Genomic DNA, 18,680 nt, shown 5'->3' with positions numbered 1-18,680 from the left:
TTAGAAATTCATTTAGAAATAGGATTTAGGCTGTTTTATTACAAGGCAGAGCTGAGGATGATACTCAGCCAACTTGTCCTGTCCATGTAATCAGGATTACATGAGACACTGGGATGGTTTAGTGCTCTTAAGCCTGCAGAAATGTCTCCAGGAATGATCCAGGTTGTTTTATAGCTACTGCATCATCAACCAACCTGTCAGCTAAGCTCCAGCTGGAAATGTGCAGTGGGGTAAGAGCCTGACACCCTCTGAGAACATACAGTCCAAGAGAAAATTCTCATTTGCTGGAAAAATAGAACAGACATGATTTAGTAACCACTGAGCCAGAACTATAGAACAGAGAATCGCAGGAGTAAAAATAAAAACATATAAAGTTATTTTTACTGTCACTTACTGCAATTTAACATTTCTTTGTATTATCTATTGCAGTGAATGTTTGGACAGTGGATGCTTTTTCACTCTACATGCTCTTAGAAGCAAAAATCTGCTTTTTGAAGAGATACTGAGCCATAATCCTGATTCTATACCTGATGTACAAATTCTATAATAATTTCAATCCAGGTTTTAGACAAAATATGCACACAATTCATTACAAGTTCACCCAGCTATCTGGTGTGATTACTGATTCAAATCAGGTGGTTTTGTATGGTGTTACATAATTACCATTATTGGGTTCTGTTCATCACTTGATGGCTGTTGCTCCTCCCATGAAATGTATAAAATGACTGCCCCAGCTGAGCACAGGCATTGCACCAGATAGGTTTGGAAATCAGCTTTTGGCATAGTAAGTTTGACATAAAATATTGTTTCCTAATACACCTTCTCTGATTTCTTGACTCAATTTCCACTTCTGAGTTTCTGTTGTCTGTACATGTATGCCAGTGTTTCTTTTCCTATCTATCCTAAAATCTTTGGAATGTGTGTTATTAACCATATCTGCTGTGAGGTCTCAGGCATCTTAAACTCCTGTTTTGTCAAAGTGTCCAGGTCAGAGAGACTCAAATGAATGTCCTGAGAGAGAGAGGCTGCTGAGAACTCTGCTGTGGTATTAAATAGCCAAGGATTTCCAGGAGGAAGGAAGGTGGGAACGTTTGAACACAGGAGCACTTTTACCAGAGCCTGCACTTTATTAGACATGGAACAATCCAACAGCCTTCATCATTTCAGCTGTCCACAAAAATGCGATTGATAAATTAAGAAATATTGGTTTGGGATTAAGACAGACAGAGAATTCTCGAGCTCTGAGTGATGAGAAAATGTTGGAAAACCTGTGACAGCTTGGTTTGTTCTGTTTGCAGTTTGCCCCCCCGGGTTTTACGGCCACCACTGCAGCCAGCCGTGTCCCCAGTGCGTGCACAGCAATGGCCCGTGCCACCACGTGTCCGGGCACTGCGACTGCCTGCCGGGCTTCTCCGGCCCCCTCTGCAACCAAGGTACCGCCCGGGGCTCTGCAGCGAGTCCCATCCCAGCTTCCTGCCTTTTGCGCTTCTTTCAGCAGTTTGCATGCCAAGCAAATTGTGAAAAAACGCCAATCACTTGGTTTTTAAAAGTTTAATAATAATAATAAAATGGTTATAAAAATAGTAATACAATTGGAGTAATAAAAATTTAAGAGTTAGGACAATTACAAGACAATAAAAAGCAAAGAATTACCGACGTCCGGGTGCTCTCGGACACTAAGTCACGACAAGCATGCCTTGTGAACAAAGGAATAACCTTAAAAGCAACAGCCTGTTGCATATTCATATATCTCATACATGATGCATAAATTTCTTGCAAATTAAGAATTTCTCTGGTTTTTGTCAACTGCTTCCCCTTAATCCTGGTGGTTCCATAAAGACAGAGAGAAGATGGAAGAATGTTTGTCTTTTCTGATAAGGAGGCTGTAACTCTTTGTGTGCCCTGTCGCTGTTATCTCTGTGCAAAGAGTTTCTTGATTATCTCATCTCTTTCTTGAGCTAGTTAAAAAGTATCTTACATAGTATAGTTCCTATTTTAACATTGTGTTATAACTTAAAAATATATTTAACACACTCCTTAAGAGAATTAATACAGCATAACTTTCTAACATTACACATATAATATTCGTTGTGATATTTGCAAAAAGCCAAACATAAAGTATGCATTTTTCACACAAATCTTTACTTCAGAGGGAAAATGCAAACAGGTACTCTGTCACCCTCTTGTAAATACGATGTGCTCCTTGTTTCATAAATAAACCAGCTCTGCCACTCTGGATTGAAATGACTGTGGAATGAGACACCTGCTGTAAATACATCAGCATCCAATGGCTTCGTTTTTCTTGCTGCTCAGCCTGTCCTCACCTGAATGTTGAGAGCACCTTCGAGTGATCTTTGCAGCAGGACAGGGAGGTACTGGTTAAGGTAAAGACCAGCTCAGGTGAACAATCCCAAACAGCCAGTTGTGCACAAAACCTCACTGACACTGTGCAGGACCTGGCTGGGAATAGCGAAAACCATGGACACAAGTGCAGGAGACAGGAAAGTTTGCAGTGAGGCAGAGAAGTGAGTTCATTTTCACTGGTGAAGAGGAACTTCAGCTCCCCCAAACACCCATCACCTTTTTGTACCTTTCAAAGTTCCACATTTAACTGCAGGTGTCATTTTCATCCTAAAAATACCCACAAAATCCCTCAGCCTTCTGCACTCTCAGTTGCTGCATACTGCAGTGGGTATTTTTTACATAGATATTTAAAAGAAGTGATTTGTAGTGGCCACTGCCCCTGTGAAGTCACCATCCCTGCCAACACTGAATGACACTTTCAATGACCTGGTTTTCAATAAGTTGGGATTGCAGGCAGCAGTTACCCAAAATCATTAAACATAGATTAAATATAACCATGTTTTTCTTTTTTTTTCCCTGTGCTGTATAGTCAACTAAACATTACACCAATTAATTTATTAAAATGAACGTATTTCAGTGAATTTGTCCATTTTATGTGAAACGTTAGCCAGATTTCAAAGCGTAAGCAGGTCTAATTATCCTCTTAAGAAAACTATTTTATTTTTGCTCAGATATTCAGCACTTCTGGTTTTACTTTGAAATGTTGATCTATCTAGCAAATTAATCTTAAAATATTCATGTCCTAATTAAAATCAATTTGTGTTGCAGTTTGTCATAATGAGTTAACATGTAACTTTATTTTGTAGAAAGAAAAATGCTAATTAATTTTCCATTAGAAAAACGTGAAATTAAGATTTCACTTTGGAATTTTCATTTCCTTGTGCCATTGGCAGCAGGAACATTCTTCCACCAGCAGTATGTGCATGTGAGGAGCTGTGTAACCCCCAAAACTGCACAGGTTGACTCAGTTGTGCCAAGGATTCAGAGCTGCAAAAAACTAAACAGCTGCTTTATGAATGTCTTTCACAATCCCGGAGCGAGATGGGTTGATAATAACTTGTTATCGCTGCTAGAACACACCTGACATCCCACAGGGACTTTGGGAGTCCCACTTCAGAGCTTTCTGAGCTAATTAACATCCCAATCTGTTGTACAGTCAGGTTGCTGCTGAAGAAAGCAGCATTAGGCCTTGTTTTACAGTTCTCTAAAAATGATTGAGACATTTAAAAAGTGCTTGGATTTGGATCTCACATCTTCACAAGAGTCTCTCTGTCAGTCCACAACCAGGTGCTTAAATTAGGGAGAACCATTTTGTCATCCCTCTGTGCTGACATTCCAGAGGGCATCGTCCCATTTCCCAGAGACAAGGGGAGCTCCTGTGGAGGGAACCCCTCTGCCAGCTCTGCCTGTGTGCACCAAAGCGCCAAAGTGTGACCTGGTCCCTTTGCCAGCAGCTCTGTTTGCATCAGAGCTTGCCCTGATCCATCAGTATTCCGTGGTGCAGAACAAACCAGCTCCTCTTCTAAGGAAGTCCTTTGAGAATTCCATTTTTTGTACATACAAACCCCAGCCTTCATCAAGGTGGTGTTGCCTATCTCCCATCTCAAAGATGGCATAAAAGAGTGCCTGGAGCTGCTTCATGCAGAGCACTGGAAGGGAATAATGGTGTGGCCTGTCCAGGAGCCTGGGCTGACAGATCAGTTCAGTTTTTGCTGTCTGTGATAGGAGGGTTCTGCTTTCCTCTCTTTGTGTATTCTTTCCATCCTGGCTGTGTATTGTGCTCAGTTTTATCTCTTTTCACTTAGGAACAGTTCTGTTTAGCACACAGTGTGAAAGCCAAACCCAACTTTATCCACTCCTACAGATAAGTCCATAGTCTACAGAAACACAAGCAGAAAACAATACTCTGCTGTTGTAAGAGCACAGGATGGTATATTATATAAAAGCCAATGAATCACAGCTCAGGATTTCAATCTGTGGCTGATTCACAGTCAGGATAGATTGAGGTCACCTGCAGAGACTACTTTTGAGAAAGTGAGAGAGGCTGAAGTGGTAAAACAGCTGCATAATTCAGGGAAGTGCCTTAATCACTTTTTTGACATTGCTATTATTTACCAGGATATAAGTCCAGTTCCATTTGTTACGCTCTTTGCAAAGATGGACTGTATGTTTTATCTTGTTTTGAAAATGCATCAGTTTTTGTCAGGGAACACAGCCAATAAGAGCCCAGAAATGAAACATTTCATTCATTACTGAGCAGAGCTTTCCATCAACTTTAACGTTAAAGATTTCCAATAATTTGGTGGGAGGTTGAAGATCTACATGTCTATTAGTTTCCTGTCACTGTGCTTAGGATGTGAGAAGATGACTCTGGAAAAAAAATTGAGAGTTTCTTTTCTTCCAGCTTCACTTAGGTGGGCAAACAGGGGGAAAGGTGCTGATTTTGTTGGGGTGCAGCACGTTTGTTAAATAACTCTCAGTCAAAAAGATATATAGGATCCATAAATATAAATATAGATAAAATCCTTGGGAACCAAATCAGTTCCAGCCACTCACTTGTGGCTGCTACTCACTGAATTCTCCCTAAGTTTTTCTTGTTCTCTTCCTCTCCTAATGACCTCTCTTCTCTGTTTTGTCTCTTCTCCTGTAATCCTTCCATACTGCCCTTCAATAATTGTAATCTTCTGGCTATGTTAGCTTCATTTTCCAGCAGAAAAATGGATTTTGATATTACTCTTTCCTATTGTTTTTACTCCTGGGATGCAAGCAAAATGGGCTCGAATACTTTTCCTGCTTTCCAGAGGAATTTTGCTTCATCAAAGAAAAACTGTTGTAATTAATTTTATCTCTAATTGCTATATGTTGAGTCCTGTGATTTCCTCACATTGCTTTTGAAGAGCCTGCCTTGTGTTTTCAGTGTGTCCCAGTGGGAAGTTTGGGAAGGACTGTGCTGAGGTGTGTCAGTGCACCGAGAACGGCACCTGCAACCCCATCGACGGATCGTGCCAGTGCTTCCCGGGCTGGATAGGGATGGACTGCTCCCAGAGTAAGCAAAGGGTCATTTTTCCATCTCTGCCTTCAAATATCCTATTTATGTGTTTGTTTAGTGCTTTCTCAAAGTTAAAGACAGATTCTGGGGAAATCCCTGTTGTATTACAGCCAGTGCCTTACTCTCTTAAAAGCGGATTTCTTTTAATTAATCTAAGTTAGCTTTGGATTGAATTCGTTTCTGCATTTGGAGTTTGCAGAAGCCCTGACTGGCTTTTATTCCAGGAAAGGGAGGTCACAAGCTCTTATCAGAAAAGAAAGCTCTATGCTCCCTTTTAATTTCTAGCTGGATTCCTTTTTATTTATATTTTTGAAATCATTTTCTTTCAGTTATTACATTTAGACATTATTAACCAGTAAATGTTTTCATGTACCAAATCCCTAGAATTGAGAAATTAGGTAGCTGAAATATTTCTATTAAATGTAATTTAATTGTAAAAGTCAATGTGGCCTTGTAGGGATGAAGGATTTCTTTCTGAAAATTGCCCAGGTAGAAGATTGGCATTTGCTGATCCCAAAGTGTCATTTCCTGAGAGCATCCCTTAATTGAAGCTAGATCACAGAGGGGGGCAATATCCAATCATTCAGAAATGTTACTTCATATTCAGGATACAACTAGCATATTAGACAGCATTCCAGAGTAAAATATATTAAACTCCAAGTGATAAAGCAGGAATCGGATAAAAACAGATGGCTGTAATTTTGCTTTTATTGTGTGTCTTCCACAGGCAGAATATTGCTGTCACTCAAAAACAGCAGAAAAAAAGGCAAAAAAGACAGAAAGCTGCACATATTCCTCATTATATTTAGCCACCTAATTGGGAAATGTCTGTTAACCTTGAAAAAAGATGGTTTTCCTTACAGATCGATGCAGGCCAGGTCAGCAGGAGCAGTTCAGCAGGCAGCACCTGGCTGTGGGCGCTCTGTGTTCTGGATGAGCAGAGGGGGACGTGGCTCTTTGCTCAGTTACTCCTTGCACACAAAGGGAACCTCTCCCAAGGTGACCCTGTCCCACTCCAGGCTCCCGTGGGCACCTGGCCTCCCCTCCCGGGCTATTTCCAGCCCTGTTCTCGTTAACCTGGAGTGACCTGGACTTGGAGCTGCTTGGAAATAATTTTAGCTCCAGCTCCAGAGCCAGTTCTGGATTGACTAACAGCCCCTGCAGCTCTGCCTTAGAACAGCATTGGAAAAGTATTTCTGGTTGCTTATAGCACAAACACTTCAGGCCAAATCCTGCTCAGCTTACGTTGTGTGAGTCCAGTGACCTTTGCTGATTTACGTCATGGCAGGGTTTTTTGGCCATTCATTCTGGCTTTAGAGGTGTCTGTCAAATGCCAGAAACTTCCATTTATCATCCATGGAGCCATTGGCATCCATGGAAATAGGCCTGGTGTCTGTACTTTCAGGTTTCCTGGGAACTGTGCCTTATTAATTCATGTCTTTAGCAGGAAGCAATGGAAAGTGCTTTTTAAAGCAAAAACATAGTTGTTATACTGAAGGCCTATCATCATTTCGGATCTTTTAGTCTGGCACTAATAACTGTAACTGACTGCATTCATTTTTGGAGGGAGGCTTACAATAACTTTTTTTAATGTATTAATATTGTACTTGTTGAAATCTAAAATAGACCCAGAGATTTTAATTTAATATTAGCCCCCCCCCAACAACAATAGCAATCTTAATTTGTGGATGGGAATTCATACTGGAAGAAGTTTTCTTTACATTTTTTTATGATTGGAGTAGCACTCTGTGCTTCAGATGAATGTGGTAATTTTAGTGGTTGATTGCATAGCAAAGTAAACCTGAATAGCTGGGCTTTATTGTGCAAGAATTCCAGCATGTCAAAAAGAAAATTAAATTACCTCCATATCTTGCAACCCTGCCTAAATTGTCCTCACAGATAATGCCAGTGAGGCATGGAGAGTGGCCACAGCACAGAGCGGGGTCGCGTTGAGGGTCACTGGCTCACTGCAGCACAGACCTGATCCTGCCTCCTGCCCTACACAGGGGATCACAGAATCACAGAATCCTGGGATGGTTTGGGCTGGAAGGGACCTTGAAGCCACTCCCATTGCACCCCTGCCATGGGCAGGGACACCTTCCCCTATGCCAGGGTGCTCCAAACCCTGTCCAACCTGGCCTTGGACACTTCCAGGGATGGGGCAGTCACAGCTTCTTTGAGCAACCTGAGCCAGGGCCTCACCACCCTCACAGGAAGGAATTTCTTCCCAATATCCCATCCATCCCTGCCCTCTGGCAGTGGGAGCCATTCCCTGTGTCCTGTCCCTCCATCCCTTGTCCCAAGTCTTCTCCAGCTCTCCTGGAGCCCCTTTAGGCCCTGGAAAGGGCTCTGAGCTCTCCCTGGAGCCTTCTCTTCTCCAGGTGAGCACCCCCAGCTCTCCCAGCCTGGCTCCAGAGCAGAGGGGCTTCAGCATTTGCAGCATCTCCGTGGCCTCCTCTGGACTTGCTCCAGCAGCTCCAAATCCTTCTGCTGTTGTTCCCCAGGGCTGGAGGCAGCTCTGCAGGTGGGGTCTCACCTGAACAGGGCAGAGGAGCAGAATCCCCTCCATCAACCTGCTGTGAGAAATCCCTGTGCCAGGGAGAGCTTACAGGGTGGCACCAGGGTTTGGAGAGCAATTGGTGGCTTGGAAAGACGAGCCACTGTCCAGGAAGGACTGGTCACTGTCCAGGAAGGACTGGTCACTGTCCAGGAAGGACTGGTCACTGTCCAGGAGTCACTGCCAAGCTCAGCAGTGCGAGGTTCTGCCTTTGCTGATTTCTCACGGGTTCTCCCTTTATTGTTGCTCCTCCACAGCACTAACACAGTATCATTGCTTTCTGTTTTGTCAGCTAACAAATGTTTTTTTTATTTTCATAGCTTGTCCCACTGGGTTTTGGGGCCCTGATTGCTTTCATTCATGCAACTGCCACAACGGAGCACTGTGCAGCCCCTACGATGGAGAATGTAGATGCACCCATGGTTGGACGGGGCTCTACTGCACTCAGCGTAAGCCTTTCAGAGACAGGGAATCTGTCAAAGTATGTGCTGCTACCTCGTGTCTCTTCCAAGTATTGCAGTTTTCCCTGGAAAACCACATGCTACTTACTCCTGATAACCTCATATCACCCCTAAGAAAATAGTCCTGAAGCTTTCCAAGGGTTTTTATGCCTTTGGCGCTCAGTAAAGGAGGGAAAAATCATTTAGATTATTGATTCATTGTTAGAATTTGCACAGTCAGTGTCCCTGCTTGTTAATGCCCCAGTATTTATGGTCTGATTTAGGAAAATGTTAGCGATTTCTCACCCTAGTGAGAAATTACCGAATTACCAGTATGAAAGAGGAGATCCAGTTCTGGTGAGCCTTTTAAGAAGGTTCTTTCACTTGCAAATAATTGATTGATCCCTGGTCTTCCAGAGAGTTTCTGTTTAGCATCTTCTTTCACTTCTTGAAAATGTAGTTTGTATAGATGGGTCAAGTTTTCATTCTTCTGAAACACTTAAGAGGCAATTCTGTAAAGATGAGAAACATTACTTCAAGAAAATTGGCTGTCACAGAATCTCTGCATTTAGACCATCAAATAAATGTCATTAAATATACAGAGGCTGAAAATCCATAGATTTATATGCCCACATACTTTGTGCTGATAACACATCTGAGTTTGACTTTCAGCTTATTTCTTACTCTTTCCTTGCTCTGATTGCTGAAAGGTTGCCCAGCTGCTTTTTATGGGAAGAACTGTGCCAATGTGTGCCAGTGCCAGAACGGAGCCGACTGTGACCACATCACTGGGCAGTGCACATGCAGGACGGGATTTACAGGCAAACAGTGTGAGCAGAGTAAGTACCAGTGACCTCAGTCCCCTCTTTCTCCAGAGAGGGGGATGTGTTTCAGAATTCTTGCACAAACTGGCTCTTAAATGAGGTGTTGATGTCAGCAGGACAATGACCCCAGGCACCTTATATAATCCATAGGGAGGAGAGGGCACCTCTGGAAAACTGGGCAGTCTTAAGCGTAAAGAAATTCAGTGAATCCCTGCAAATTGGGCCTTTTATTCCCAGGCTAAAGTGAAGTGAGAGAAAGCAAATCCCTGCACTCAGTGCTGACTGGATGGGGCCTTCCCAAACAACTTGTACCTGATTAATACACCCCAGCCCTGAGGCTGCCTCAGGCCTTGTTAACGCTGCTGAGAGCAGCAGCCCCAGGTTTCCCAGTGCACATACAGAAGGGTTAAAAGGAATACATTTTTCTGCCCTCTGCCTTCCAAAGAATACTGGGGATATGGGGCCTTCCCACAGAAGTTATGATGTAGACATGGACCAAATAAAGATTCATCTTTCCAATAAAAGCAGACCAAGGGAAACAAGGTTGCTTGCCATTTTGGGAAGGGTCTGTGTTTAGCCTGAGCAGTGAGTGTTTCCCAATGAACCTCAATTCCCTTGCAAGGGATCTGTAATGTTTTCCTGGAATTGTTGTCCGTGTCCCACTGGAATATTTAGCAGGCTGTGCCAAATGGCTTCTTTAAAGAACACAGAATGAGGGTCCTGGAAACTGGATGTGCTGTAACTGGATAATTACTTGTTTGTCCAGTAAATTCTCACCCACTTACTGGGATTCTAAACACAGGTGAGATCCACTTCATCTTCCCAAGGCACTAATTCCACATGGTTCCCTCCCTTTTTTTGGCAGTAAGGTAATTCAGTAACTTTCCTGCCAGATTTGCAAGGGAAGGCTTTTTAACTGTAACTCGCTATGTGGATCTTTATGGAAGAATTTGTGCACGTAACTTAATTCATAAATGTTTTTGCACACACTTGCATTCAGCAAAGTGAATATCTCAGGGCCAAATTCGTGTGCTCCTGGGGGATTGCATGTGGCACCACTGTAATCCTGTAAGTGGCCAACTTCCTGGAATTTGGGGACACCCTTCACTGCAGCCACAATCAAAATAGGAAACTAAAGAATCCCACAAAGAACTGCACAATAGCAGATTTTATACAAGGAGCTGCTTTATGATTTGACCCCTGTATAAAGTCTGAGGCTTTCTTTTCTATACAAACTACAAATGTATTTATTTACTTGTTTTTCTACAGTTTAATGTAAAAGAATCTCTTCATTAAGGCTCCTTCCTTCTCCAAATCCTGCTGAATGGGCAGTCACACTGCATTGCAGATGAAATGCTTAATTGCAGGCATCATTTCTGTGGTGCAGTCCCAAAATTTAGGCCTTATTCATTTTAAGTAGGCTGCAGGCTAATAAAAGAATGAGCATTAATTGTAATAATTTTATCTTTTTCTTTGTTTGAGTACCAACAGATTAAAGATACAATTTTAATACACACTGCAAAAATCAATATTAACAGATACTGGCTATGGTTCTCTACTTAATATTAAATTTTGGCTACCAGAAACTACTTTGAGACTGACACTGGGGAGGTGTTGTCATGCAATGAAAAATATTTGCAGTGACACACCAGGAGTCACATCTTGAGCAATATATTCCACAGGATCATAGCAAGGGTGCATGTTTTCAGTAATGCAGCTTCTTCATGGAAATAAGTGGGATGTGACAGACATTGTTTCTTTCAATTTATTCTTGAATAGTGCTTCCAGAAGTACAGTAAGCTGCCTACAGATTTATTGTAATAGCCCATCATGGTAATTGTATGAATAAATTTCTCAGCTGGACATTCAGTCATTTTGTCTTTGATAGAAACACAAAGACAGGATAGAAATTCCTTCTGTATTAGGAATCCTGACACCGAAGCAGAGCAAATCAAACCATTCAGATGCTCAGTTCTGAAATTCCACCTGCAGAGATCTATTCACCTGGCACTGGTAGGGATGAGTAGGAAAGCATGTGGGGTTTGTTTGGTAAAGGCTGTTGGGTTCATATAAAGGTTCATTAAAACTTTGCAAGTCCCTCCCTGAAAAAATAAAACAGGTAGGTTGGTGAAGAATGCTGAGCTTTGTTGTCTACAGCTTCTGAGCTCAAGCTCAAGCTTAAACTCTGAACATTTGTAATACACATCAAGTCTTCTAAAGCCTTTGTACCTATCATTGATTTATTTCTATTAATTTTCCAGAAAGTTCCAGCTTAATAAGTAACAAACTACACATAGAATACATTTAGCTCCTGCTTTAGACTAATAAGAATTTCACATTTGGGTGTTATCCTAGAGATCCTAAAACCAGGGAGACTTCTCTACCAGATTTCCCCTGGCAAGTGTTGTGCCCCTTCCCAAAACCAGAAGAATCCTTCCTAATGTTTTCCTTTGGCTCCCCAGAGTGCTCTCCAGGAACATTTGGTTATGGTTGCAAACAATTGTGTGAGTGCATGAACAATGCAACGTGTGACCACGTCACAGGCACTTGCTACTGCAGTCCAGGCTTCAAAGGAATCCGATGTGATCAAGGTACAGTGCAATTCTCTCTTTAAAATCCCTCTCTCCCTCTCTCTCTCCCCCTCTCCAATGATGTACTTGCCTTAAAAAAAAAAAATAGTGTTTCAAAAATGAAATGCACGATTCAATTTACAGTGTGTTATGAATTACTTTTAACAGCGGCTCTTATGATGGAAGAATTAAACCCCTATACTAAAATTAGCCCTGCTCTTGGATCAGAGAGGCACTCAGTGGGAGCAATCATTGGAATTATTATTCTCCTTCTAATTATTATGGTCTTGCTGGCACTCTTTGTGTGGTATCGACGGAAACAGAAGGAGAAGGGCCATGACATGCCAAGTGTATCTTACACTCCAGCCATGAGGATGACTAATACAGATTACTCACTTTCTGGTAAGGGTCTTTTCATGTTAATCAAATCCAGACTCATATTCCTGTCTGTTGGGGAAATACAAGTTTCTGTGATGTGTAACATGTGTTATTGAGCCTCAAAAATAATGACACTTCCATTCTTCCTCAGAATATCATGATCTTTAAACACATAAATGGCACAGAATGCAAATATAAAACTGATTTAAGCTGCTTTCTATGCGGAAGTTGATATGGGATATACCTAGGCAGGAAATATGCTGCATGGAATTTTGAGTCATGTGCATTCCTGTTGTGGTGCAGAGATGTTTCCCTTTGTGAAACCTTGGGAAGCCTTTTTTGGTTTGAGGAATGGGACTGGCTGGGTCAGTCATAAGGTTTTGGTTTTGTGTGTGTTGCAGTTTGTGGTTTGAGGTGTCTGTTTGTTGTCACTCTCTGCTGTGTGCAGACCAGTCCTTGTCACACAGACAGCTGGTGGGAATCGTCTTGCCAGGAGCTGAGGAAAGCAGGAGAGAGGAAGAGAAAGGCTCTTCACCATCATTCTTCCTTCTTTCTATCCTCTGCTACTCCTGTGGAGGACAACTTTTCTTGACAGATTGTCTAAATTTTGGAGGATGTGGTCTCCTTTTCAACACTGTCATTCTTACTCATTCCTCTCTGGCCAACATCAGGGACGATGCCAGGCAGGAGATGGCTCTACTTCCTTCTGGTTTCTCCACTGTCTCAGTGGGGATCTTGTCAGGGTTTACTGCTCTCTGACCTCTTCTCTTCCTTTTAAAGGGCTGAAACTCCAAGTCCAGGTAAATACAAGCCCCTGGGGCAGGCAGAGGTTGGCCCAGCAGCTCTGCTTCCCCAGGCCTGCAGTGCCTTTTTCTTTCTGCTTTCTACTCTAAATGTACGAGGCCCCTTGGCCTCTCTGCTGCCTCAGGGTGGCACAGCTGGAAGCTTTTTATTGACTTCCCTGCCAAGGATGTGCCTGGAAGGAGCCTCTCCCACTAAGCCAATGATAGTGATGCCTGGCTGCTGTAATAACTGGAAGTTAATAATGGAGCTTCTCATGGCACAGTGACTTCAGTCCTCGTGCCAGGGACATTTTCCTGCCATGGTGTGTCCCACATCATGGGCTCTCTGCTGAACACCATGGACTAGTTTCACATCTAGCACTCAGTAGAGCATTCTTTCTTCTGATAGCTACAAATGGGTGGGGGAGAAATTATCATGGATGTCCTTTCATTCCTTCTTACTTTTGAATTTTAGCCTTCTTGGCTCTTGCTTAAGCTGCCCATTTGGGTAAGAAACGGATGTTCTTCACACTCCTCCCAGGTGCAGCCACCTTTCCCAGAGCTCCTGATGCCATATGATACTTAAGTACATGAGGAGCAAAAGTATTTTGGTGATGTGCTTATCCAATGGATATAATCCCATGTAAACCCATGCACTTTGGCAAGAATTCCACCTGGATGGCTGCAGCATCCAGCCCTCTGTGGGTTGTAACATTATATGGCTCTCCTGAATCACCAGCTGTTCTTTTGCCTGTTTATTCTTATTTGGGTAATGGTGGTGTTGTTTCTGAACAGAGTCACATACACAGATCCCTAGCTCCTGGAGGCAGCAATTTCCTCCAGCACATTTATTTCTGGAGGATGTTTTTGGTCTTAACATCCTCAGCTCCTGTGAGGCTGATAATCCATGCATATGTGTGAGAGAGATTATGAGGAAGGGGAACCCCCTGGGCAGCCCTTGGACTCTTTTGCATTTGTGGATGAAGGATGTGGCAGCAAAACACACACTTTGCCCAGCAGCCAGAGGAGAAGAAAACCACCCGTGCTGGGAGGGTTTAGCCACAGCACATGGATCTCAGAGCAAACTTTCCTTAAATCAAAATGGTGCTCCTCAGCCTGAGAGCAGAGAACTACATCCAAAAAGGATTTTAAAATGCAGGTTATTTAGTTCAAGGAGATGGGACCAGAATGGAAAACTGTGTGGTAGTGCTGGAGAGCAGAGAGATTTCTTAGTGGGACTTTCACAAAGACTTGGCTATGGGCTGAAGTGATGTTTGAGGTCTTATCAAGGTCTTAGCAAACTTTCTGGTACGAGTGAATCCTCTGCTGAGAGACAAGAGCTAAGCAAAGCTTGACACAAATAAAGCATCGTGGATCCTGAAGCCTAGACAAGACACTTCCAGAAATGATCTGCAGATGATGGGTGGTGGGAGGTGGCAGAGTGAACCCTCCTGTTTGGAGCCTTCAGCCGTCTCACTGACACTGTGTGGGCAGAGAAGACCCACACAAAGAGAAGGAAGCAGCTCCCTCCATTTAGCAGTTGAGAAGTCTGGGTCTGTATTTACTGCAGAGTGCTCTCTTATTCCCTTTTTTGTGGCTGGGCTGGTTCCCAGTTTCCTCAATACTGTCCTGCAGGATGGGGACTGATGCTCTGTAGCACCCCACAGCGCAGGCTCAGAGCAGGAGCTCAGTCTAATTCCCTTTCCTTTAGGCATTTAAGTCTTTCCTTACTGTTCAGACTAGAATAAAATTCTCACCTTTGGGAAGAGAGAGATTTTTTGTGGGTTGGGGTGGGGTTTTTTTGTTGGTTTCTTTTTAAACAGGGATAACATTAGATTTGAATTTGATGTATTTCCAGCCAGCAGTTACAAGAGCTTCATGAATAAATGTGTAGAAAATGGACTGTGCTATCAAGGTAAATCAGCCTGGGTGGCTACACAGAGGGAACTGTGTAGGAGGAGCAATTCTGAGTTCAGGGTGCTGCATGCAAGGGGGGAGAAGAAAAGGATTTTGAGGGATGTGTACAGGCTAGGGTCATTAATTCAACACTGTGCTGAGTAGTGGAGCACTCTGGTAGAGTTTTATTTCAGCTCATTTTGGGTGCAGAGAACAAGCTCCAGCCAGCTGAGCTGGGTGAGAACTCGCCTTGTCTCAGTGGGCACCTCAAACCCCACAGCAGAGCCACGGGGTCCTGGCTCTCAGCCAGTGGGTAAGGGAAGGGGGAGGGCAGAGCTGACTCCACCAACACTTTCAGAGCAGAAAGACACAGATCCAAGTGTCCTGTTTAGCTGGGACTGTGGGCTGTGGGGAGAGAGGACGGACCCTTGAGCAAAGCCCCCCGAGCAGGCTCAAGGCTGTAATGGTGGGGGGCACACACTGCCATGAGGGGTGGGTTCCAGCCCCAGTTCCCACTGGCAGACCCCAAGAGAGATGTGTTTCCTGTTGGTTTGATTGTAAATGTCACAGAGTTGTAGCAGGGGGAGATGGCAGAGCCCTGGCAGCCTGGCTGACAGATATTCAATGCAAAGACTTCAGCTCTGGAATCGCATCCTGATCTGAGACCATTTGTTAGCAGCAACTCTGGAAAACAGCTGGGACTCAAAGGCTCTGCACTTACCTCAAAATAGAGCTGACCTCGAAAATCTTTGTGGATGTTTCAGCAGAAAAGCAGTGCTTGGTCAGAGCTGCACATGCAGGAGCAGCTTCCCCCCAGCCCTTACGTAAGAGACACCCTGCAGATAAACCCACTTCTTGGAAACAGGATTTTCTGCAGTAAATTAGGCTCGATCTAGATCTCCACAAGATGTCAGCAAAGCAAAGTGCATGTTTAGAGTGAGGCAAATGCAGAGGGCAAGGAGAGGAGGTGATGGTGGCTGGGGACCCCAGGTCCCTGTCCTTCCTCACCCATCGCTGCCAGCCTTCAGTAAAGGTGGTGATGGGCTCAAGCAGCCACCCCAGCACTTCATTTCCCTATGACATGAAGGTGTTCCCCACAACCAACCTCTCTGCCTTCAGTTTGAGCCCATGCTTTAGCAAAGCCCATTCATTTGCTCCTTACAGGGCCTCGTTGTTTAAATCATGCTGCTCCAGTTGAAATTTTCCATCCCTTCTCCCGGTGGTACTTTGAAATGTGTATCCATTTGTTATGCAGCTGGAACCAGATTGGGATTGATGCTTTCATTAGAACTGCCAGGATAAATATGATACCTTTCTTGGTAAATTATTCTGTTTGGTAAATGTGTTTATAACTTAAATTGAGGAAATAGATAAAATGTCTCTGAGCATACAATGCAAATGCCCAGGTTTGCCTTTCAGGGCTCCAGCTTTGGTTTTTGAAAAGCCTTTGCACACAATGGGAAACGTTTTGGACTCCTTGGTACAGTTACAGCACCTTGATTTCTAACATTACTCCTGATTTTGCAACAAAAAGGTTTCATTTGTTTCAACTGCAAGACTGCTCAGGGGCTCTTCCATGGGTTAAACTAAGGAGGCAGCTGTGCTGCAGCCCATGCAGCTCCCGAGTTTTGCCTCCCTCCCCTCACCTGCAAAGCAGCTGCACTGTCAGGAATGACTTTATTAACACCTTCAAGAAGATAAGACTGCATTATTGAAATATTTTGCTTTATATATATATATATATATTTAAGGCTAATAGTCAAGAGTTTCACACCATAATGCAGGATAGATTGCATCTACAGATGTTTTAGAACACCCAGTACTCCAACAAAGATTTCTAAACTAGATTGTCTCTACCGTGTTTTCAGTTTCTTAGGAACTGTTGTGGCTTCCAAAGTATTTTGTGATGACTTGTTTTCTTCCCAGATATATCCCAGGGTAGCAGCAGTGTTCATTGTTTTTCCAATCCAAGCTACCACACTCTCTCATGTGGGGTGACTTCACGCTTCTTTCCCACTAATCTGGATGGAAACAGCTCCTGTAAGGTAGATATTACCCCACCCCACTGTAGCAATGTTCTTATCAGTTCAAGGAAATCAACCAAAGCAATGTCTCTCGGGCCCTGTTGTCTGCCAGCATTATTTCAAACTCCAGGGTAGCATTCCCAACACTGAAAGGTTGGATTTCCCCTCCCTGTATCTTCCCAGTCTCTGGGAATGGGAATTGCAGTCTCCTGCCTGTCTGGGTCAGCAAGGCTTGGTGTCTTAGCAACTCTGAGGTATGTTTGCTTCTCAGAAGAGATAAATAACTCAGTAAATATAATTATCCACTAACACAACACCAGTAAATCAATGAAGCATTAATCAGTAATCTCTCTTTGCTGTTTCATTGTTTCCCACATCAGACACACAAATTCCCTGCTGACACAGACAAGCAGAAAGATGCAAGAAGGTACCTGGGATGCTTTTGAGGACTGTCCTGACTCATCCAGGGACATTCTGGGGGCTCTGCTTCACTCCTGGCTCTCCAGCAGAGCTATTCCAGCCCTATCCCTGGAACATCCAGGAGCACCTTCCTTATCATTTGTTGCAATTGATTCCCTCAGACCATTCATGAACAACACTGTGACTCAATTCAGCACTTTAGCAGTAAATTTAGATATGGCAAATGGTAAAACAGCTCCTCCTTTGGAGCCTTAATAAGCCCAGGTGTGGCAAAGCAGAGGGAGCAGGGGAAAAAGGAAATGCAGTTGATTTCATCAAGGTTGTCAGCTTTAAAAAGGATGGTGTTTCAGGCTGTGTCACCTTAATCCAAATGTAACTGGAATGCCATATGAACAAGATCAATGCAAAAAAGACAGTATTGTACAGGACAGGCAAAAATATCTCTACATGTGCTCCTGTAAGTAATTTCTTAGTTGTTAAAAGAAAATCTCATTAAAATGTAATAAAAAGGCTGGCTCCAGAGATTTCTCAGAGAAATGTTTAGACAGATGTGTAAATATGTTTTTCAATGTAGATGGTCCCCTTGCATCAGGAATTTTTGCTCCCCAAATTGAAAGTGCAAACGGCCATAATGTCAAATTTAGGATGAGTGTCCATCTGGACCACTAATCCTTTTGCAGAAATTTAAATTTAATTCAGAAAAAGTTAAAGCCAGCACCTATCCTGAATTCCCAGCCTGCAGTGCCATCATCTCACAGAACTACTTCAAAAATTAAGCTGCTGGAAAGGTTTAATCCCCAAGTGGTGCTTTGGGACTTGCCTGGAAGCTGCTCCCCCTGCTGCAGCTCTGGCCATTGTAGTCAGGTTGTCCTGATAATCACTGAAAGACCAATAGAACCGGTATTTTCAGGGTATTTATCAAAATATATGGCCTGATATTTCCTTTAGATCTCCCACCATCTCACTTATTAATGAGAATGCTTTGCAGCGCTGAATAGATGAGGATGGCCAAAAATACACTTTGTCTGTCTGGAGCTCTGCAGCCAAGTAAGACAAAGGAGCATATAAAGCCCTAATAGCTGCCTTAACGAGTTCATTTCCAAATCAGCTTGCCTGGTGCCATTCTCACTTTCTGCAGAGAAATGTGCACAAGTTGTACTTGGAGGATTCATTTCTTAAGAGTGCCAGCTGGGGTCACAAAGGAACCAGCACAGATGCAAAACAAAAAAAAAAAAAAAAAAAAAAAAAAAAAAAAAAGCAGAGGAATGTCAGAATGTCTGAAGTGCTGAGCCAGAGCTGGGATGTGTTACCTCCCTGGAGATGAGGCCTGGAGGCGCTGGGCTGGAGCCATTCCTCTCTCTGAGCCTGGGCAAAGC

At 43.3% G+C, this 18,680-nt stretch overlaps 1 protein-coding gene across 21 annotated transcripts in view; it reads left to right on the top strand.

The window, feature by feature from the left end:
- Window positions 1-18,680, top strand: part of MEGF11 (multiple EGF like domains 11) — a 272,675-nt gene that overhangs the window by 235,804 nt on the left and 18,191 nt on the right. For 16 of the 21 annotated variants that reach the window (XM_053954353.1, XM_053954348.1, XM_053954349.1 and 13 more), the window contains 8 exons: window positions 1,299-1,433; window positions 5,282-5,410; window positions 8,291-8,419; window positions 9,121-9,249; window positions 11,697-11,825; window positions 11,973-12,206; window positions 14,823-14,879; window positions 16,787-16,905. In XM_053954353.1, coding sequence (XP_053810328.1) covers window positions 1,299-1,433; window positions 5,282-5,410; window positions 8,291-8,419; window positions 9,121-9,249; window positions 11,697-11,825; window positions 11,973-12,206; window positions 14,823-14,879; window positions 16,787-16,905 — 1,061 coding nt within the window. Of the gene's footprint in view, window positions 1-1,298; window positions 1,434-5,281; window positions 5,411-8,290; window positions 8,420-9,120; window positions 9,250-11,696; window positions 11,826-11,972; window positions 12,207-14,822; window positions 14,880-16,786; window positions 16,906-18,252; window positions 18,371-18,680 lie in introns of those variants that run through there. The other 5 variants (XM_053954359.1, XM_053954364.1, XM_053954365.1 and 2 more) reach the window with 3 other exon arrangements.

The sequence above is a fragment of the Vidua chalybeata genome, chromosome 13 (genome assembly GCF_026979565.1).
Source record: "Vidua chalybeata isolate OUT-0048 chromosome 13, bVidCha1 merged haplotype, whole genome shotgun sequence".
NCBI classification, from domain to species: domain Eukaryota; kingdom Metazoa; phylum Chordata; class Aves; order Passeriformes; family Viduidae; genus Vidua; species Vidua chalybeata.
This window is presented reverse-complemented; position numbering and strand designations above follow the sequence as displayed.